Source organism: Sitophilus oryzae, unplaced genomic scaffold (genome assembly GCF_002938485.1).
Source record: "Sitophilus oryzae breed Bouriz unplaced genomic scaffold, Soryzae_2.0 scaffold_706_pilon_pilon, whole genome shotgun sequence".
NCBI classification, from domain to species: domain Eukaryota; kingdom Metazoa; phylum Arthropoda; class Insecta; order Coleoptera; family Curculionidae; genus Sitophilus; species Sitophilus oryzae.
In genome coordinates, this window is record NW_022147314.1 from 188,740 (window position 1) to 212,463 (window position 23,724).

The 23,724-nt window shown below is 34.1% G+C and overlaps 1 protein-coding gene across 3 annotated transcripts in view; it reads left to right on the plus strand.

Moving 5' to 3' along the window:
- Positions 1-23,724, plus strand: part of LOC115888292 (neurogenic protein mastermind) — a 206,404-nt gene that overhangs the window by 111,074 nt on the left and 71,606 nt on the right. For all 3 annotated transcript variants that reach the window (XM_030907968.1, XM_030907969.1, XM_030907970.1), the window contains one exon: positions 14,681-14,818. In XM_030907968.1, coding sequence (XP_030763828.1) covers positions 14,681-14,818 — 138 coding nt within the window. The remainder of the gene's footprint in view (positions 1-14,680; positions 14,819-23,724) is intronic.

Here is a 23,724-nt window from a genome sequence, read left to right on the forward strand (position 1 = left end):
GTGGATAAAACTCTCTATTTGTATGTTTGTGGATAATAAATAAATATAAGTCCGCGCAACTCGTACTTATCCTCATATTTTTATACTCGCTCTAGGTCGATTCCAACTGCATTCGATACGTTGTTGTTACGTTTAAATACACTTTGGAATCGAACCAAATCATCGCAACAAAAACCGAGCGCGACTACATCGACCGTCGCCGCCGTCCAGCTCGTAGATTAGTTCGAATTATTTCACTGGAGTGTTTATCGCCTCGTTTATTATTCCTATATCCCAGTCGAGTTAGTTAATTTCTTCGGTGTGTGTGCGCGCCTCTGTGCGCGTTTCACGGACGACAATTATTATTATTAGGAGCGTGCACGGTGTCGCAGGAAAACGAACGGTACGGATGGAGACCCGGCAACGCCGCCGTGGCGACCGACCGGAGCGCCGCTGATTGCACTTCCTGCCGCCGACGACGGTCGCGGTGACGTCACCGTTATGACGTCCGAAGGTGGCGAAGAAGCGGATGATTTGGCGCAGGTATACAGGGTGTCCCTATATTAAGAATATTCACTTATTTTTGTAATCAAAATAACTTCGTTGGACAAAATTTACCACTATACAAAAGTGCTTTGTTTTTTCCGATCAAACTAGTGTGGTACAAGGGAAGCCAACTTGGTCATATCTGTTGATGTCGACTTTTCACTCGACGAGCCACCACTGGAAATTTATTTGTACAGGGTGAGTCTTAAATAATTGCAAATATTTTTAGGTGCAGTATATTTCGACGCCAGAAACACGATTAGGTGAGGTTTTTTTCGCCAATATTTTTTTTGGAAAATTCGGAACTTTTTGAGAAAATTTTTTAGTTTTTAGTTAAAAAAACATAATTTCTTGATAATATGGCAACATAGGTAGTAGATTAAATTTCCAAAAAAGAAAACCCAGAAAAGATCCAGTGGTTCTTAAAATTTAAGCAAAAAACCATTTTTTTTCGAAATTTTCAAAGCAAAAAAAATCGGTTATTTCGGACTTTATAAATATGTTTCTTTTATCGAGATCTACCAGCCCTGAAGATATTTGCACTTATTTAAGACTCATCCTGTATAAAATCGCATTGCGCATCTCTGCTAAGGTGCGTACGAGACGAGCGCGAGACAAGCCTTTGACGAGAGAGCGACTAGCGCGAGACCAGCACGAGACTGCTTCAATCCATCATTTGATAGACACCTACCACGAGCCAAGCAAGTTATTGTATAATAACTAGAGATGAACAAGAAATTGCAAACTGCGATTCAATCGCAACGATTTTAAAATCGCATGTTACGGTTGTGATTTTCAATTTAGGCAACCAGTATTACTGCGATTTGCGATTTTGCTGCGATTGTGATTTTGTAAATTGTAAGACCGTGATTTCTATCTGCGAGTTTGAATTTTTAGGAATTGCGATTTGCTATATTGGAAGATGTAGAGGATGTATTATTTTTCTAGGGCCACGATTATAATAACGGGTGTTTCTTAAGAGCGGTTTACCTCTATAACTTTTACTTTTTTTGATAAAGAAACGAGATTTGGTACGTTAGTATATGACATAAGTTAGGATTGATTGACGTATTCGATTATTTTCAGTCACTTCCTGTTTCACCGGAAAAGATTATTACTTTTGAATTTTAAATGACACCCTCGCACCCTCGTTTTTTTTACTTTATTCGGAAGAAAATGCGACTCTGAATAGAATGGCATATCATATTATATATATTATTAACTAATTTTATAATCAAGATGCCTTGGAAAAATAGATTTGATCGTTTATTGATTTTCGCGGCTTGTTCTGACCAGTTATCTGCCAAATCGTGTATCTGCCAAATCGTATTTTTAATATCTCAATTTTATCAAATGAAACGAGGATGGCTCATTGACATATTTAGAAAAAAACTTTTTTACGAATAATTTGCTTTGGTAAATATTAAAATCGCACTCACAGGGTACAGTCGCTGCGATTTAAAAAGCGCAATCGCAGTTTTGCTTATCTGTAATAATAACCCCCAAACACTGATACTACCGCAGTCTCGCGCGACTTCTAGGCTCCCGTCTCTCGCAAGACACGTCCACACTTATCGCGCGCTTAGGGCATTCAATCCCGGGATCCCGGACATTTTTTCAATCCCGAAATCCCGGGATTGTCTTTTCTTTAATCCCGGGATTTTCGGGATTCATCATTACATTTTTTCCTTAATTTAAATCGTACACAAGTCTTTCATGATAGTACAATATGCGCTTATAAACAACCCTGAATGTTTGATCAAGTTTGAAGATGATGAAGATCTAGTTTGAGTGATAATACTCTTGATCGGCTTGTTTTTTTTAAGAAATTTTTTCAAAAACCAAAAAAACCAAGTTTAGATCCTCATCTTTATTACTGCATAAGTTGTTATTTTAGTATCTCTTAGTAATCCTGTGTTATGCTGTATTCAATTGGTTATGTAAATTAAATAAAAAATGTATATTTTAGTTCCTTTTATGTTTTTTTTTGTTAAATAAACTTATATGTTATGTTATTTTGTAATGGGGATGACGTTTAATTTATATTAATGTTTTTTTTGTTCAATAAAATTTTGTAAAGAAAGAAAATATAATATAATTCCAACGTAATTAATTTTTCGTGAATCCCGGGACCAAACCCGGGATCCTGGGATCGAAAAATTATAATCCCGAAATCCCGGGATTGAAAATTTCTTTCGGGATTGAATGCCCTACTCGCGCTCGTCTCGTCAGGTCTGTACGCATCTTAAGCAAAAGGTTGAGGATGAAAAGCTCTGCTGTTTAAAAAGATATACAGAAAAACAGTTACATACTTAATAAAAATAAAAATGTTTTGGAACTTTATGCAGTGTTGTTATGATATTATAATCTACATATAAGTTTAATTTATTCTGGCTACAGTCGCAACTGATTCCATGTAAATGTGATCTAATTGTTATTAATAAGCTGTTCTATTAATTTAACACTTCTCGCGAAATTGCCTATTCTCTGAATAAATTTTATTGTTTTAGAGACCATGAATATTTAGTAAATTACTTGTTAACAGTAATCTTAGTAAACATATAAGCTAATTTTTAAGGATAATGATGAACGATTAGTTTACAAAGTAATAACTACATATTGTTACGAATTCCGTGGGTCAACTATTTAAACTCACGATAAAATACGTGTACATCTTTCTTCGTCACCAAAACAACAGGAGATGACCATGAACTTGATGATTCTTCGATTACTCCATCTTCCAACATCTTATCTACCATTGTCTCCATTTCGTTGTTTGGAAAGGGGCACCCTTCTAGGACGTTGTCGAATCGGCTGAGCATGACCAGTATTAATCCGGTGCTTCACAAAATCCGTTCTTCCACTGTTGTTCTTCTCAAAAATACTGCCATGCTTTAACAGGAACTGCTTAGCCTTCTGTTTCTCATCAGATGTTAGGTGATCCCATGGCTGCTCTAGATGTTTTAGTGTTTCTTTGGATGCCATTTGTGTAACAGCTGATGACACTTCATCACATCGGGTGACACTTCTTACAGGTTCTTGTCACCTTTGGTGACAATGTGATGGCTATCTTGTCACCTTTTTGAATCTTGACACAATTCGGGAAAACATTCGCAATTCTGATCGGTATGTTCTTGGCGGTGTTCACCAATGATTTTCCTACTAAGTACCTATCTTGTTTCTTTTCGCCACTTTGTACCAGTCCAACACAGCACCCAGCGATTTTCTCCACTTTACCGAATACGATCTTCTCGGTATTACCAGGTATCACCACAGTTTCCGCTGATCTGACATCCATTCTGCCTGGTCCCTCGTCTGGAGATAACATGAACTCTTCATTTCCAATATTCAGGATATTTCTCTGGTGATCGAACGAAAATCCATGTTGACGAATCACATCCATGCCCAAGATGAAGTCATCTTCAATATCTGCCACTAAAACGCTATGCTGGAACTTCAAATTTCCTAACTTCAGTTCGACGATAGCCTCTCCGTACAACGGCCATTTCCCCCGTAACTGTACGTAAACACACTCTTCTTCTCAGAGGCACCAGCTTCAATCCTTGCACTGAGTTAGCCCGCACCAACGAAACCATAGCGCCAGTGTCCACTGTCATTCGGATTCCCTTTCCATTGACTTTCCCGTCGATCACCAAACTGTCAGCGGTTCTTCCTAGATTTCTAATGGAAAAAATCCTTGGGGCTCTGTTCTCCCCAGTCAATACTCGCCCCTTAGTATTGACTGATTTTAGTTTTCCTGGTGCCTACGTTCTCTGGATGGTGAACGGGATCGCATTTGAACGCGGCAATACCGTTTAATGTGGCCATTCCTGCCACCTCTAAAGCACCTTATGTCCTGGAATCTTCTCTGGTTTTCTGTCTGGGTGTTGCTGACTCCCTTGTTTATTAGTAGCTCACATAGTTTGTCGACTTTCTTACACATCTCCTCCAAACCTCTGTGAGTGTTTTCGGGCTGTTCCTCGACCGCTACCGATCTTATCTTCGGCCTAGGGATGGCGCTAAAAGCAGCTTCAATTTCCAGCGCTCTGACCAGTGCTTCGCTGCTGGTAGAAAATCGCGATATTTGCAGCGCCCTCTGTAATTCGTTGTCCCTCAGTCCGCTGATAAAACACTGGGCAGCGAGTTCCTCCCTAAATCCTTCCGGTGCTTCTGGATATGCCAAGTGTACCAACCGACGTAAGTCTGCTTCAAATTCCTGCAGACTCTCTCCGGACCTCTGCAGGCGTGTCTTAATCTGGGCCTGGTAAAGTTGACGTCGATGTTGGTCGCCATATCTTCTGTCCAGTGCAGCAATCAAAGTTTCGTATTCCTGCTGTTGGGCTGCAGGAATAGTTTGCAGCAGTTCCAGGGCAGGGCCACGCAGCGCGATGACAAGTGCCGCTGCTTTTTCCTGGTCAGTCCATCCGTTGACAGCGGCTGCTGCTTCAAACTGGCGGTGGTACATGGTCCAGGTGGTTTGTCCATCGTAGGTTGGGGCCTTAAGGTTCGCAGTTTCTTGAACGACAGGTGTTCTTACTTGTGTCTTGGTCTTCTGTAGGTCCATCTCTAATTTTTCCATTTTCTGCTGAAGGCGTTCCTCAAGATCCTCTACGGCTTCTTGAAGGTGATTTTCCTGCCGTTTTTCCAGGTCTTCAAAATTCTTCTGTAGTCGAAATTCCTGATTTTCCAAAGTTTTCTTAAGACGATCCTGATCTTCAAATTTTCTTCTTTCTGGCGACTCACTTCTAAATCTTCAACAATTTTCTCCAACCGTTCTTGTCTAATTTCATGATTTTCTAAAATTTTCTGAATACGGTCCTGTTCTTCTTGCCTTTCTTTTTGACGTCGCTCCTCCAAACGAATTTCCAAATTTCCTAATATTTTCTCAAGCCTCACTGTGGTCAATTTTGTCAAATTAACCGGAAAAAAATATTAGTGAAAATTACTTAACTTTGATTAATAACTATATCCGATTTTATATGTTAGGTATCATAAAATGACATTAATAATATAATTAATAAGAACAGGTCGTATACAGGGTGTATAATAATTAAAAACTTGGAAAAGTTTCGTTATTTTTTATTTTAAATAGATTTTGGTCGCAATCATTTGCATATGTTAGATATTTAAAAATTATCATATTATAAGAATAATACTATGGATCTTACAGATTTTGCTAACAGTTGCTTTTAAAAGGTCAACAACCTCCAAGCGTTTAATATAGGCAATACTTCCTAAAAAATGGCCTGGACTTAACAGACGGACTAGGACGGTAAATTTGTAGGCTTGGTAAAGTTGTCTAATGGTTTAACTATCAACTTAACTTTATTTAAAACTGAAACCTCATAAGACTTTTTTCTGCTAGTTCATTAAAAAAATGTATATTCTAATAATTTAAAAATAAATCTAACCATATCAAAATTATTTACTCATATTTAATACTCAACAGAAGAACATTAATGTCAAAAAACTTACCAACAACAATTGCTCTTTCCATTTTAGATAGTATTAATGGCGTATAACTTTTTGCACGGAATACGCAAATCAAAAACTTTATTCATGTGCAAATAACAAGATTATTTAGTTTAATTTGTCAACTATACTACATTTTCAATCAAAATAATAGTAAATTCGCAACGACCTTTGACATATTTGTTAATGAAATGTTCTTAGCAACTATTTCAAAGCCTACTTATGGAGTTTTTGACGCCGCTTAGCCTCATCAGATTTTTTAATCTTTTCCAGTTAATTTTTAAAAATTGACCACAGTGAGCCGGTCCTGTTCCTCTTGTTTTTCTTGTTGTTGAATTTTCAAATCTTCAAAAAATTTTTCAAGCCGGTCCTGTTCTTCTTGACGGCGTAATTTTTCTTCTTCTTTTTCTTCTGCTTTCTCTCTTCTCATATTCTCCATAAGATCGCCCAATAATTTGCTTACTTCTTCCATTTTCTTCGATTGCTCCCTTGTACCAACCATAAAAAACTCTGATTCGGTCTAAAAATCTTCCAATCCACTTAATTTCTTCTTAAAATCCTCTTGAATCCTCTCGAACCGACACCAATTGTTACGAATTCCGTGGATCCACTATTTAAACTCACGATAAAATACTTAACGAATTTATTTGTCTCACTCTGTACATACAACTTATACTATTTACAACACAATTTATGCAACTACTATTACTCTAACGGTATTTCGCGCTATTATCAAACTTCAGACTTCAGACTATCTTCAGACTGGTCCAACTGTCAAAGCGCGGGCCTTATATACCCCCTGGCGATTGTTTCTGGAATTTTCTAAAGAATTCTGTAATTTTCTTTTACTTTCTGGCGAATTCGCCAGGTTCCTCAATGCATGTTGCGATTATGTAGCAGTAATGCAGTTATGCAACCAGTAATACACCTTGACAATATTTTTTATATGCTTTAAAATATCTATTACCTGTTTTATATACAGAAATATTATCAACATCTATTCTATAATATGATACGGAATAATTGATACATTTTTGATAAAAATGTAGAATGTTAAAGTCTACTTTATGGGCTGTGGCCCAAGAATGTTAACAAATTTTAGATTTGTGAAAGTCTCCTCTTTAAAAATTTGGTGGTCCCCCCACATGGTATTTTGATACCATAATAAAATTTTTTGTTTGTTGTTCGGTATTAATTGATTTTGTTTGTGACAATAGATATATCGGGTGTGTCTCAAAAGTGGCTCACCCCTACAACTTTTTAAAATTTTTAACGTATTTTAAATTTCAATCTAAAGTGTTAGATTAGGTTATGCCATGGCTATGTTAAAAACACTAATTTTTAATCAAGGAGCCTTGGAAAAAGAGATTTCATCATCTAATTTTTTTCATGTCTTGTCCTGGCCGGCCTTATCAGATGTCTAAATCGTATTTTTAATCATATCTCATTTTTTTCTAATGGAACGAGTGTGGCTCATTACCATATTTGGAAAAAGCATTTTTTTACGAATAATTTGGTACCACTAACTTGATATTCATTGTATTCTGAGTGTCATTTTCTATCGAATAAATTAAAAAATACCGAGCGTCCCATTTAAATATCAAAAGTTGTAGTCATTTCCGGTGAAACAGGAAGTAACCGAAAACAATTGAATACGTCAATCAATCCTAATTTATGTCATGTACTAGCATACCAATCTCGATTTTTACTCGGTAGACATTTTTTTTACCATAAATCTAATTTCTGCAGTTATTGGCTCACTTTGTAACCGGAGTAATTGATGTAAATGAAATAATTATGGAGATGCGGTAACATCACTTTAACACCTTGGTTTAATACATTCTATTGTAAAATATACCTAATGTCCTGTAGATATATTTTGCGAACAAATATTATATTTAAACTATCATTACTACGACATATTTATATTGTTAAACAATTTTTTAACAACAACAGAGTTAATCACATAAAAAGCTCGTAAAAAGTTACGTAGCTCATTATTTAAATTTGACCAAACAATAATGACTGCACGAAACTGGAATTTACGTCAAATAATTACAAAACATTTAATTTATATTTTTAACGTTTGGTACGTTGGACCAATTAGGTACGGGAGCAATGTTTAATATAGGTGTAAACAAAATAATAAGGCAACAGCCTGAAAAATAGGTACCTACTACGTATAATATTACAACAGATTCCATAGCAGGGACGGATCGTGAATTTGTGGGGCCCTGGGCTGAAACTACTTAGGGGCCTACATAAGTACTCAACTAATAGCCATATCACAAAAAACTGTTTCTATAATGATATATTATTATTCTTCTTCTTTACGTGCCGTCTCTTTCGTGGAGGTTGGCGATCACATTGGCAAAATCTTCACGATTCTCGGCTTTCCTTATAAGTTCTTCAAAAGTTAGGTGAGTCCAGTTTCTGATGTTTCTCAACCAAGATAGTTTCTTCCTGCCGAGACCTCTCTTTCCTTCAATCTTACCCTTAACTATCAATTGTAAGACGTGGTATTTTTCATTTCTCAATATATGCCCTAAGTATGATGTTTTTCTTATTTTTATTATATTGAGCAATTCTCTTTTTCTGCCTATTCTGCTGTAGACTTCGGTATTTGTGATATGTGGATTTAAGTAACATAAATGTTACTTAAATCTACGCAAGTATTAGTTGTACAAAAGGCGACCTTATTGCTGTGGTAGCAATCTCTTCCAGGCAAACTTTGGGTGAGAGAGAAACCGAAATAGTGATATTTAATAAGAATATAAAAAAAACAATAAAACAATTTTATTTATTTACTTATTATGAATTAGTAAAAGAAATTGATAGGTTGTAGTCACAGAAATTGACAGTTATTTGGTCATCACATTCCAAGTCTTTTGATGGTCTTTTGTTAAATCACAATTTATGGAAAGAAGTGATAAATTATTTAGTCGATGGTTCGACATTGTTGTCCTATATTTATTTTCTACATAGGACATCTTGGAGAAGGAGCGTTCTGCTTCACAGCTAGTGATTGGCAATGTTAAAAAAATCTTTAAAATGGTATAGCAGTTAGGGAACATGTTAATAAGTTTATTTTCATACATGAGCATAAAAATGTCACTGCAAGAGGTGTAAGACTCAGACATAGATTGGAGTAAGTACGATTTTAATTGAATGCACTCATTCACTAAATGCTCGTCTACGTCATCGGGATAGTAATCAATAATATGACGTGCAATTTCCAAATCTATGTTTTCGATATTTTTGTCTTGCAAATCCATTAAAAATTTGAATTTTTTGCTATATGTCTCATAGACTTGTCTCCTTTTATTTAAATCCATAATCAGCTTATCCAACGCAACTTTTAACGTGTCTCTTTAAATCTTTCTGCGCCGTATACTGAGAATTCACCTGTAGACTTATCTGAAAATTTTGGGATAATGCGTCTCTTGTTTATGTAATTGTAGTCTATTATTACACTAGTACTTAATTTTTTAGCTTTTTCGTCGTATTCCTGTAACATTTGATCTGATTGATGTCGTATGTTGCTCACAAAGTCTTTTAAAGAAACAATTAACTTGTTGCCTTCACAAATGTCTAAACCAGAGCTCTGTATTTTTTTATTAACTAAATGAAATCTCTCCAAAACTTCTTCCCAAAAGATAATCAAAATTGCAGTCTCGAGTTTCGCCATTTTATTGAATAAATTTCGTGCCTCTTTCCGGAAATCAACTTTCTCAACCTCATTTCCGCTGAAACTTTTGAAAATTTTTATAATGTCATCATAATTATTTTTTAAGGCTTTGACAGCATCATAGTAGCAAGGCCATCTTGTCTGGCTTAAACTTTTAACCTGAATTTTAATTTTATTTCTCGATTCAACAGTTCCCACCTATGGGTCTATTGTTTTTCGCGGGGCCTGGGGGCCCCTTGTGGTGGGGTCCTGGGCTGCAGCCCAAACAGCCCGTAGGTAGATCCGGCCCTGTTCCATAGGTATTTATATTTAAGCACACAATACATGGCTCTACTCACTGTATTGTATTGTACTTCTAAAAAGTAGTACTATTTTTATTTAAGTATATCGCAAAAATAACACATTAATGACAAACTATTAAACTGCGTTTATTGCATTCATTTATGCAGTCGATTTTTCTCGTCTTTACATCTATTCAACTAACTGATTGGACCATATCATACAAGGTATCCCAGAAATAAGTGCAAGTATTGGTAGTATAGTTCAACCCCAGAAACACGCCTATGAGATTTTTTTCGCGAATTTTTTTTTAAATTGTCAAAGCCTGTCCGAGATTTAGTTTAGCTCTGCGCCGCTCCGCGCTGATATAAGAATACTGTACCGTAGTTCTGCTTTCAGTCGACAGAGTGGGTGGTTGTCGGGGACAGTGTTGCCAGAACTACGGATTAATCCGTAGATTTACTGATTTGAGTACAGTACGTTAATAATACGGATTTTCTACCGTTAAATAATTTAATATAATATTATATGATTAAACAAAGCCTTTTGATAGAAGAATAAAAAAAATATCAAAGAATATGATATCTTTGCGAAAAGAAATGTTAAAACAAAATAACAGAAACTCTGAAGACCTGAGACAATTGAACAAAACAATATCTAAAGAAATCAAGAAAGGACGTAAGAAAATTTAATACAGATAATATAAGGCGAACTATAGAAGAGAATAAAAGTATGAAGGTGTTGCGGGGAAAACTATCAAATGGAAAGAGAGAGATCTTTAAACTAAAAGACAACCAAGGGGTCGTGACAACAAATAGAGAAAGGCTGTTGAAAATAACAGAAAACTTTTACACTGAACTATATACAAGTAATCACCAACAAACATACAACAGTCAACAACGTCTGTGCAAAAAGATAGTTAACCAGGGGATCAGAGGATATACCGGAAATAACTACAGAAGAAATCAGAAACTCCTTAAAAAAAATGAAAAATAACAAAGCCCCGGGCGAGGACGGCATAGTGATTGAGGCTGTAAAACTCGGAGGAGGAACACTATTAAAATGGATTAAAGACTTATTTAATCTATGCCTTGAAAAAGGAATAATCCCGTCTCAATGGAACAACGGCATAACGATACTTCTCCATAAAAAGGGCGATATCACCGAGCTTGAAAATTATAGACCGATAAGCCTTCTTTGTCACTTGTATAAGCTGTTACCAAAATCATTGCCAAACGTCTCGAACGTAAACTAGATTTCTATCAACCAAGAGAACAGGCAGGCTTTAGGAAAGGTTATGAAACAAACGATCATCTTCAAGTAATTAAAGTCCTGATAGAAAAATCTGTGGAATACAACAGGCCCCTAGCATTGGGGTTCGTTGATTTCTAGAAAGCATTTGACACAGTAGAATTAACATCAATAATAGCAGCATTGGAGCAGGGAAGAGTAGATTATAGGTATACAAGGCTTATAGAATACATATATAGTAATGCCACCAACTGTAAAACTTCACGAAACAACAGATAAAATTGAGGTAGGCAGAGGAGTTCGACAAGGGGATACTATTTCGCCTAAAGTTTTTACAGCTGTCCTTGAATACGCAATGAAATCACTCTCTTGGGAGAATAGGGGCATAAATATCGATGGTGAAAGGTTGACACATCTATTCGCAGATAACATCGTCCTTGTCTCACATAACATGGAGATTCAAAGCAGATGCTCGAAGAATTAGTGCAGGCCTCATTAAAAGTCGGTCTCCGTTTAAATACGAGTAAAACGCAAATAATGACAAACTTAGTGCTGACACAGAACATCAGAATAAGTGACGCCGACATAAAAGAAACACATATATACAAATATCTCGGGCACGAAATACAAATCGGAAAGAACAACCAAACACACGAGATACAGCGCAGAATAGGTTTGGGTTAGGCTGCTTTTGGCAAACTGCGGGAGACCTTTAAAAGTGATATACCTATATGCTTGAAGAGGAAAGTTTATGAACAATGCGTCTTGCCGGTAATTACATATGGAGCGGAAACTCTAACATTAACGAAAAAGTCAGCAGAAAGTTTAAGAGTAGCCCAGAGAGCCATGGAGAGAGCCATGCTTGGAATAACTAAAAGAGACAAAATTCCTAATAACACTATCAGACAAAAAACCAAAATTAAAGACATAGTGGAACACGTAACTCGAATGAAATGGAGATGGGCAGGTCATGTGGCGAGAACATCTAAAGATAGGTGGACTAGAAGATTGTTAGAATGGCGACCTCGAGCAATAAACGTAGCAGAGGCAGACCACCGACACGCTGGACCGATGATGTAAAGAGGATTGCTGGAAATTGGATGATGACGGCCCAAAATCGAGAGACATGGAGAAATATGGAGGAGGCCTACGTTCAGCAGTGGACAACAATGGCTACATGATGATGATGATTAAACAAAGAACGTTGTTAGAGTGGGCTTGGAAATGAAGATTGCTGTTATTTCATATGTAAAATATTATGGTAAATGTCAATAGTTTCGTCATTTTCAACTAAACGACTTTTTTCGATCATACGGCATATTCAGTAAATTTCTTTATTCATAAAAGAAATTTTACTTTTGTGGATTATTCTATGTTTAACACGAAGAAATTTTCAATACATAAACGCTGTTTCTTCATGGAAATATATTTTCGTCGTTATGTTTTACAGATCTCACACATTTTAATATGACAACACTGTCGCTTTCAGTTCCATACCGTCTTCGATATGCCTTTGCTAGCCGAATTAGAGAAAATGAGTGTTGTATGCGTTGGCCGCAGAATGAGTAGAGGCTCCACCGTACAGCACTTGAGACGTAAGGGGAAGTAAAATCAGCCTTGTCTCGAATTTTCCCATTACGTTGCGTATCTTCCCAATTCTTTCAAGCAACGCTACTGTTTAGCAAATGCAAGAGCAAAATCCCTATATTCCCATTGTCTTGGTCATGTTCTTGCTACAAGACTCTTGCAGTGCATGTTTTGGGCTTTTTTGATTTGGTTTGGTTTGGTTTGATTTTTTTTAGAGATTTTTTTTGGAGATTTTTATTAGACACAATTTCCACATAGAAAATGTTTAAGGGATAGTTTTCGTAAAGTATCGTTCTATTTATTTAAATGAACATGAACCCCTTTAATAATACGGCAAAATTCTTATTTACATCTTTTAATAATGATCTATAAAAAATTACATACTTATAAACAAAAAACGTAAGGCCCTAAAAGACGTAAGAGTATTGTATTTTGGCTTGGTGTTTTAGATCTAATGCTAGATCTGGAAAATAATGAACTTTTGATTTTGGCGCAAGACGGAAATTTTTCTCTCAAAAAAAATATTTAATGTTATCGACTGAGGTGCCATTCTCTATCACGATTGGATAACATCTTAATAAGTTAATTAAGGATTTAATATTTTTCACTTTTTAGTTATATCTATGCTATAAAAGCATGTTATAGCTACTGTATTCTGACTGCATTTCGGTTTGTGCCCTATAAATAAGCAATAATGACTTATAATGGAAGAAAATAGGTCTTGGAATATTTACGATATACGAATTTTTGATATAAGTTCCTTTGAAAGATCTAAAAACGATTTGTGAAAGATTTTTTTAATTCACCCTCTAGAAGGGGTGAAGGTGTCTACACTTTTTTTGGCTCAAATCGAGGCTCAAATCAAAATTAACCGAGATAGGATGGCTAGAAGCGAGGGGATAGCTTTTATATTGAAACATTTTTTCATAGTCCTGACCGTTTCTCCGAAATTTAAAAAAAACACTTTATTTATACTTTTCACCCCTTCTCGGGGTGAATTTAAAACAATCTTGATTGAAATTTATAATTTTCCAAACAAATTGAATAAAAATGTCAAATATACGAATTTTTCAGTAACTTATAATTTTTTTTAAACTTCTACTATAATACCCTAACTTCTAGCCACCCTATCTCAGTTAATTTTGATCTGAGCAAAAAAAGTATAGAGATCATTTCTATGTTCAATTTGACACTTCACAAGTTTTATTTGAACTTGTTTTTGTAGTTCTTACCGTTTCTCCGAAATTTCGGAAAAATAATTTATATATTTATTTCACCCCTTCTCGGGGTTGAATTTAAAATAAATCTTTCACAATTCAAAGTAACTTATATAAAAAATCAAGTTTTTACCAAAACTTCGTATTTGAAGGCCTATTACTTCTTATTTGTGGTTCTAGGTAGGTGTATTAGAATAATTTCAGATCGGTATTTCAGAAAGAAATCCTAAACAAACAGTTATGTTTTAGTGTATGCCTTATTCCATCTAAGTGTCAAACAAAGTGTTATTTTCTTAAGTTTGTTGATTTAAAACGTTAGTGTTTAGTTTTTAACAATATACTTCAATTATAAACCATTAGATCTTAACTACTATGTGTTTAAAGCCCCGTCCACACAACGTTTTACCGGTCAGTCAAGACTTCATTCAAGACGTATCAAGTTAAAGTTTACGGTCCATTTTACTTGAACTGATTTTAGACGGAAGACCGTCTAGTCTAAAGAACTGACGGGATTATTCTGTTTTGCAACAAAACTGTCTGTTGGTTATGCACTTAAATGAATTAACCTAAAACAATATCAATTATGTAATGGGTTTTCTTTATAGTTTCAGTTTTTTCTGATGTATTATACATACTAATTTTTGGTCTCTTTTTGTTACAGCAACAAAAATTTTTGAAACGCTCCGCCGACGATTTAGACACCGGTGGTCCATTGGACAGTTTTGAACCACCAGTAAAATTACAGTGCACAACGCAACAACATGGGTCTCATCAGAACGAAGGCTTAACCAAATTTTCCGTAAGTAATTCTATCAGATTTTTTTAGCGTTTAAAATATTCGTTACACTTAACTTTATATTGCTACTTGTTATTTAAATTATTTGAGAGTGAATAAAGAATAAAATTTTATTCTTTATTTATTGTTTCGACCCCTTCAAAAAATACAGCTTGTCAAAGTCTTCACAAACCTATTGGTTTCAATTAACTTTTTCCTGACTCTTATTTCTTTGAGGGGGATGAAAACATTGATTTTATTAAAAGTAATTTAAAATTTAATTATTTTTTTTATTTATTTTTAATTTTAATTTTTATTTATTTTTTTATATTTTTATTTTATTAATTTTATTATTTTTATTTATTTTTATTTTTTTTATTTTTTTATTATTTTATTTATTTATTTTATTTTATTTATTTATTTTATTGATATACCAGTTGTTATAGCCTATAGGTGCAGGACATCATCCAACTTCGACCTTCTTTTGTTTTTATCTAAAATTAATAAAGCCAGTTTTTTCAGGTCGTTGTCATTTTTCTATCGTATCAGAAAATATGAAACATGTGTTGTAGAATTTACTATCGAATACATACCCATAAATCAGTCTTTTTATAAAAATATGCTTGCTCTAAAATGGTTAATCCCATTTATACTTTTCCACAATTTTATATCGATTTAAAGATATCTAAAAAGATGAAGATACGTGAATTTTTAATCAATATTAAATTGAGCTATTACTTTTTTTTAACTCCTCTGTTAAAAAATGCTCCTACATTCTACAGGGTCCGACAATAGTGCGTCGGGCATCTGTAGCTCCTAGAATGACAAACTTATACTTAAGAATTTTGTTAAAGTGCAAATCTAAAGTATGTTCTAGGATGTATTCCAGGAAAATTAATAATTAAAAAATGTATATTTTACGGTCTTTCTTAAAAATAAATAAAAATACAAGAACTGTCCTGAAATCAAAACTATATTAGATACTTACTTTAGATGGTCTGTACTTACTTTGCTATAAATACGGTAATCGTATATCTTACAGGATGTTCAAAATTCTACGCCAAACTTTCTAAAGTATAAAATAATTTTTCTTTGTTTTTCTAAATGGAGCATCATGTATATTATTTTTTCCATAGATGGAGAATTAAAAAATAAACATTTTTTGTATTTAGAATATTTCAAAATTTTAAACGGTTTCGCAGATATTCGGGGTTTTATATTTCATATGTCATTTTCCATAGTAAATTTTTATCAAAGCCACCCAATGATTTTTCTCTCGTATTTTACGATTGAGAGAGCCATATGATATAATACTGCATGTATCTGCGAAACCATTAAAAATTTTGAAATACCTTAAATACAAAAAATGTTCATTTTTTAATTCTCAGAAATTCTCAAAAAAAACAAAGAAAATTTATTTTATATTTTAGAAAGTTAGGCGTAGAATTTTGAACATCTTGTATGATATAAGATTACGATATTTATAGCAAAATTAAGTATAGACCATCTAAAGTAAATACCTAATATAGTTTTGATTTCAGGACAGTTAATGTATTTGTAATATTTTTTTCAAGGAAGGTTGAAAAATATAATTTATTTATTTATATCTTAGGATTATGTAAAGTGATCTGAAAGGAAGCCAAAAATGCAATAATACACAGAGTGTTCTATTTAAAAATCATCCCGATCCACTCGTACTTTTTTGAGCCATCCTATAGAAGTTAAAATATTTTCCTGAAATACATCCTTGTACCGGGTAGCCAATTAAGAATGGACGCCGGCTGTATCTCAGAAACTACTTATCGTATAACTTTGGGAAAAAATTTTTAATAAGTAAATCGACCAAGAGAAATCGCTGGAAATTATTTTCAAGTTCGAAAAATGTCTGTTAGGGGGCGTTTCGCTGATAGCCAATCAGAAAACGGGATTTTTCTCAAAAATATGCAGGTGAACAGGTATTTTAAATATTACTATTATAATCATCGAGAAATTTGTAATTTTTTTGATATAGAGTGTTTTGCTCTTTCTCATAAAATAAAGTGGTGGGGGGAGGTTAAACTTGCTTTTATTTAAATAAGGATAACTCTGGTTTAGGTTAACCAATTTAAACAAACTAGAGCTCGTTTAGAAGAGCTTTTCTTCCTTAATGATCTCCAGTGTAAATTTTGTTTTCATCATTTTTTTCGTGGTAGCTAGAGGGCGCTGTTTGATATCATAACAGATATTGCGCGTTTGCATAAAAAATTAAATAGGAGGCTATATTTCTCTTTACACAGTTAAATAGAGCACAAAATTTCCAAAATATCAGCGTAAACTGCAATTTTCTATCTTGTTTCTAACCGGAGATATTAAGAGAACAAATTATGTTAGGCTGCCGCTTAGGATTATATAGTCTAAAAATTATAGTAGTAGGCTAGGAAACAAAAAGAGGTAAATTAGTTACGTCAAAATATCAAAACGTTTATGTTCAGTTTTCATTCATCCGAATTTCGGGCGTTTTTTTAAAAAAGATGGCGTCATAAATTTTTAAACGTGTTTATGTAACATTATCGTCCATCCACATAATTTTTACGAATTTTTTGGTTAATTATACGTAGATAGTTGTCAGATTCTAGGAATTTTGTGCCGCCAAATTGCTTTTAACAGAAAACGGCCAAATTTCGTATGGCCGAAAACTAGGGGTTTATTTCATGTAACGTTATTTAGTTATTAATCCAAGTTCGTCCTTGATTTCACTTGTTTTCGTGTTTCACCTGTTGTTTGTGTTATTTATTATTGTATTATAAAGTTTATGTCGTTTGGGTCACTTTTCATATAGCACCGAACGAAGGTGCGAATCTTAACAATATGCACTATTGGTTCAAATCTACCCTCGATGCAAGTAGTTCAGCACCAAGACCAGTGGTCGGTACATCTTTGGCAGGGATTCTAAGATGGCGAATGATTATCTGAATGAAATGAGCTATCCATAATTTCTAAGAGATGAATTGCCAATTTTGTTAGGAGATGATGAAAATTCGTTTGTTGCAATTTCATCAGCATGAATGCAGTGGGTGTAGATAATGCAGTTTGGTGCAGTTGTGTCGCATATGTTGCTATGTGTAAGGCTTCTTGGATACCACTTACTTTAGTAGATAGAGACAGACGCTGGAGCGGCATATATCCATGTCTAGCTAGGTCATCGGATTCAATATGCCTGGGTTTTAATTTATGGGGTCGAATCAAGAACGAACATGGATAAATAACAATTAAATGGCATTAAAATGAAATGAAAATATATCTTTTGATATTTTGACGTAACCAATTTACCTCTTTTTGTTTCCTAGCCTACTACTATAATTTTTAAACTATATAATCCTAAGCGGCAGCCTAACATAATTTGTTCTCTTAATATCTCCGGTTAGTGACAAGATAGAAAATTGCGGTTTGCGCTGATATTTTGGAAATTTTGTGCTGTATTTAACTGTGTAAAGAGAAATATAGCCTCCTATTTAATTCTTTTATGCAAACGCGCAATATCTGTTATGATGTCAAACAGCGCCCTCTAGCTATCACGAAAAAAATGATGGAAACAAAATTTATACGGGAGATCATTAAGGAAGAACAGCTGTTTTAAACGAGCCCTAGTTTGTTTAAATCGGTTAACCTAAACCAGAGTTATCCTTATTTTAATAAAAGCAAGTTTAACCTTCCCCCACCACTTTATTTTATGAGATAGAGCAAAACACTCTATATCAAAAAAATTACAAATTTCTCGATGATTATAATAGTAAAATTTAAAATACCTGTTCACCTCCATATTTTTGAGAAAAACCCTGTTTTCTGATTGGCTATCAGCGAAGCGCCCCCCTAGCGGACATTTTTCGAACTTGAAAATAATGTCCAGCGATTTCTCTTGGTTGATTTACTTATAAGAATTTTTTTCCCAAAGCTATACTATAAGTAGTTTCTGAGATACAGCCGGCGTCCATTCTTAGTTGGCCACCCGGTACATTCTTTAGGTCTGCACTTAAACAAAATTCCCAATTTTTTTTTCTAGGAGGTACAGATTCTCCACGCACTATTGCTGGACCCTGTATAAGTCGAATAGTGAAACGGGTTATTTCGTGTTTTCTCTTCTAACGAAAATAAGCAGAGACGAGGCAAACTTAGGCGAGGAAATACGAAATAAGTCTATTTAGTCTTTACCTATTTGACCTTGAATAGTGTAGGGTGAATATGCGAGTAGTCGGACATACACCAATGGTCGGACAAAACATATTTATTAAAAATATGGCTTAATCTTGCTTCAAATAATTAAAAACCCAATTCTGCCAATTCTTCCGCTTTGTTCTATAACATTTTTTTTGCCGAAATTGTCACTCTGAAACCGTTAAAAATTCGGGAAAATGACCACATGTTTGTGTTTCCTAATTTTTGCCTGTTAAAGATGGAGGTGAGATAGTTTGTAAGGTAAGTTAAAAATTTTGTATCTAATTTATGAAGTACTTTAACTTTACGTGTATGTAGAATAGTATAAACTTTTATTTCAAACAACAAAAAGAATACTTTTTAATATTTTAATGTTAAATTTAGGTGTATTTTTTGTTTGAAATACAGGGTGTCCCAGAAATAATTGCAATTATTTTAAGGGGTGGTAGATCTCGATAAAAGAAACATATTTTCTCTTCATCGTTTTTCAAATAAGTCCAAAATAACGGAGTTATTTTACTTTGAAAATTTCACACCTCTACTTTTCAACCAATAACATGCTTTAATGTTGACTAGTTACCATGGCAACTGAAAAAATTTCCGGAAATTTTTTCGAGGCGCCACGAAACTTTAGTGGAAATTTTTTGACAGTTGAAAAGGTAAACATAAGATCTACAATCATAATGTGAATGAACTACAATGTCTATATATTGAAATATTACCCATTTGAGTTTTAGCAATACCTTAGCCAACTTAACAAATTGAAATTATTTTAAAATGTCATGTTGGATTAATATTTTTTTCAAATTTAGGTGTGAAATTTTCTTACCGAATACCACGCAAGCTTAAATTATTCCTGGAAATTTTCTTTCGGGCACGAATATTTTAGGAAAATTATCCCTCGTCTTCGACTCGGGATAATTTTCAAAATATTCGTGCCCTCAAAAAAATTTCCGAAAATAATTTAAGCTCTTGTGATATTATAAGTGAAAATTTCCAAAAAAAATATTTTTTGCTAAAATTTTGAGAATTTTTTTTTACTTGATCTTTTCTGGATTTTCTTTTTTGTAAATTTAATATAATACCTATGTTGCCTATTATCAAGAAATTATGTTTTTAACTAAAAACTAAAAAAAAATTCCAAAATTTTCTTTAAAAATTTCGAATTTTCAAATTTTTTTTTGCGAAAACAACCTCATAGGCGTGTTTCTGGGGTTGAACTATACTACCAGTTAAAATACTTGCACTTATTTCTGGGACACTCTGTATAAGGAAACCTGAGTTTTTCGTAGTGTTTAGTGATCCGACAACAAAAACGCAAATCAAGGGAAATAAAAGTTGTCCGACCACTGATCAACATTAAATTTAATCGTCGGACAGTAGCCCCTTTTCGACGTCATATTGCAGAGTTCAGACTGATTTTTTATGAGATTTTGGTTATTTTCAAGCATGAAGCCTACAGTAAAAGGGAGTTTTCATCAATACAATAAAGATGCCTAGAAAAAAAGACACTCAAACTGTCCGAGAAGAGGGAAAATCGCGTAAAACATGCAGTCAGTATAGGATTCCAAGTCAACAGTACAGGACCGTATTAAAGACAAATAAGCGACGTTTGCAAACGAATGGAACCAGAACTTGTTTTAACCAGGAAAATTTTGTTACTTAATACAGTTGAAAAAAGTTTATCTGGAAGAAAAATTGAAAACGTTTACTAATAGAAGCAAGGTTTTATGAACCGCGTTGGTATCGTTTAAAGGTAAGTTTTTGATGTAGATAACATACAACAATAAACGGTAATATAGTATTCAAGATTAAATTTGCTTTAAAATTATACATACAGGGGTGACAATTTGAAAACGAACAGTATGTAATATTACCTCTACCGATGGTAGTATGAAAATTTGGCGAAATACGTCAATTTATATATCAAGGGGGACAATTTTTGAGGCATAACCATAGACAAACAAATAAAAAGAGACTGACAAATCTCATGGTAAAGAGTGGGACCGCGTTCCCGTAGTGCAACTCAGAATAACAATTTTGAAACCAATTAGCAGGACCATGGCAGGACGCACGTCTTTATTGCTATCTTTCTTTATTATGTATGCTTTATATGAAAAAGAAAGAGATATGTATAAAACGTATCGTAAGACATTATCACACATTCTGGCTGGCGGAAAATGTCATTATTAGTAGTATTCTTTCATTCTGAAACTGAAAATTTTCACTTAAACTGATTTATTCCCTATACCACGTAAAGGGAACGTGGTGAGAGCTAATTGGCTCTTCTAAAAACTGTCGTCGCCCGATTTTTTGTTTTTTATTTAAAATTATAAGTAACAAAATATAAATACCTATATGGAACAAAGGAACTTGTTCCCTATCCATATTCATAAGTCAATAAAATGGAGAGTTTAAAAAAAAGGTAAATCACCAAAAGAAAAATTAACAAACATGACGAATTGTCATGATGTTGTCATCTTGGTTGTCATGATGACGAAAACGAAAGGCGATTGTTCTAATTTCTATTTAGAAATTACTTTTTATATGGCTGCTTCTTTCTCTCTTGTTATATTAGAATGAGATAGTGGGCCCAATAGACGCAATGCGCAGATCAACATAAATAGAACGAAATTTTGCGTTCTGAGTTGCGCTACGGGAACGTTGTCCCTCTCTTTGCCAGTCTCTTTTATTTGTTTGTCTATTTGTATTACGTTCAACCCTCTGACCCCAGTGCACCTATCCCTAAAATTTTAAATGGCAACCGAAAAACGCTCTTTACCATCTTTTGACGGGAGATGCACTAATATCTCACCAACACTTTACGACATCGTCTGTTGATATAGAGGGAGTTATACTTGCTGTATCGGTGAGAACCAGCCCCTGGACAGCCCACCTGATGAAGGGTAGGCCCAGAAACCGGTTGTGGGAGTGGAGCTTGGCTCCCCCCTTTACGACAAGCAAAACAATTTCCTTTTTACTTTTTCTTTTTTTATTTTTTCGAAATTAGAAAAAATACACAGCTAAAGGCAAGAAAATATTATTTATTATTATTTATTAATTATCTTTGAATTTATATTTAGTATAGGAAATACTGAATGTTAAGTATTGAAAAGGTCCCTTAGCATAATTTGATAATAAATTTGTCCATTATGGCTACGTAAGTATCTCTTTTATGATTTTAAGTTTCGATTTGGTTGTACTCGTCGTTTCAGAAACATTTTGCCATTGTTGTTGGACTTTTGAACTTAGCCAGGTAGATTTTTTCGGCGATTGAACGGAAGTTGACGGAAATTTTAATTTCGTCGAATGCAAATGAGCCCGATCGAGGTGGGCATTGGATTTTTCGTTTATGAGGGACCGTACCTCGCCCTCTTTGCTTTTGCAAGGATCGCGAACAGGTCCGGACTGTTTAATATTGGACTTAAACTTGGGTACTTACGCCATAGTACCATACGACAGAAAAAAAAGGGCGTCAAAGACGTCTGGGGATTGACCATCGATGATAATTTTGGCGAGTTTAAGCTATACGTCATTTACTTGTCCCGTACTCTTCTTTATTAGCCGACCATACCCATGGTACAAAGAATACAAGGTATGATATTGCGCAGGTTGGTCGCTACGTCACAGGTGATAACAGGCGCTATTGGTCAGCACGCTCCGCGCGCCAGTTCAAATCGTCAAGATATTGTTATAAACCTGTTTTTTTTGTTTATATACCGTCATTGAATTATCGCTAAGCAAGTTACTGTGGAGCAGTGCATAAGGAGTCGGGCTAGGAAGCGAGAGACCGGAGTTCGAATCTCGGCCGGGACATAACTTTTTATTTATTTTTTTAAATACTGTTGTATTCTATAGTTGTTTATTTTTGTAGTATAAAAAAAGAACTATTTATTCTGTTATTTTTTAATCTCCGGTATTAATATAAATTGATTATTGGTACAATACCTCATTTAATATAAAATAATATTCTACTTTTTGAAATGTATCGGGCCCTAATTGTACCTAAAAGTAATATATTTTTACAGTGATATACCATATTGTAAACTATTTAATATTTCAGTCACTTAAAAAGTTAATTTGTATTAAATAATTGCCTACCATTAAAGGAAATTTGAGCTATAATCCTTGATGGGCATATTCTGGGTATGCAAATACTTCCTCTAAATTTTGGGTTTCGTTCAACCGATTTATTCTCAAACCCTGAAACATCTAAATATAAAAAGAAAAGCACAGGTTACTAATTATAATAAACTTCACCCTTGGAATTACTTCTATCACAATTACAATACATTCATCTGCATTGGCATTTTCTACTTTTCAATGGGAAACAATAAAATTCCCAACATTTTTTAAATGATGTAACAATTCCTCTTGTGGTTACTTTTCCATATATATCCTCATCTCTGTCCTCATGTGAAATCAGAGGCAATAAAAATGAAAATTATTTACCATAAACATCGCAAACTAAAAACCTAATAAACAATTTTATACCGAATATAGAAATAAATTTAGTATTTTTACCTATTATCGTCCAAATCCATGTTAATAGATAATTATTATTTTAAATATATTTTTGGAACTGCTGGTTTTAGTAATTATAAATTAAACGAACTAAAAAGTCTTAAAAATAAACAATTCTTAACCATAACCCCAAGAAATGCAGATCTCCTGTCAACTTTCTTTATTTTTTATTTATTCCTCATTTTCCTAGTGACGTCACAGGTGGTATGCGCGAA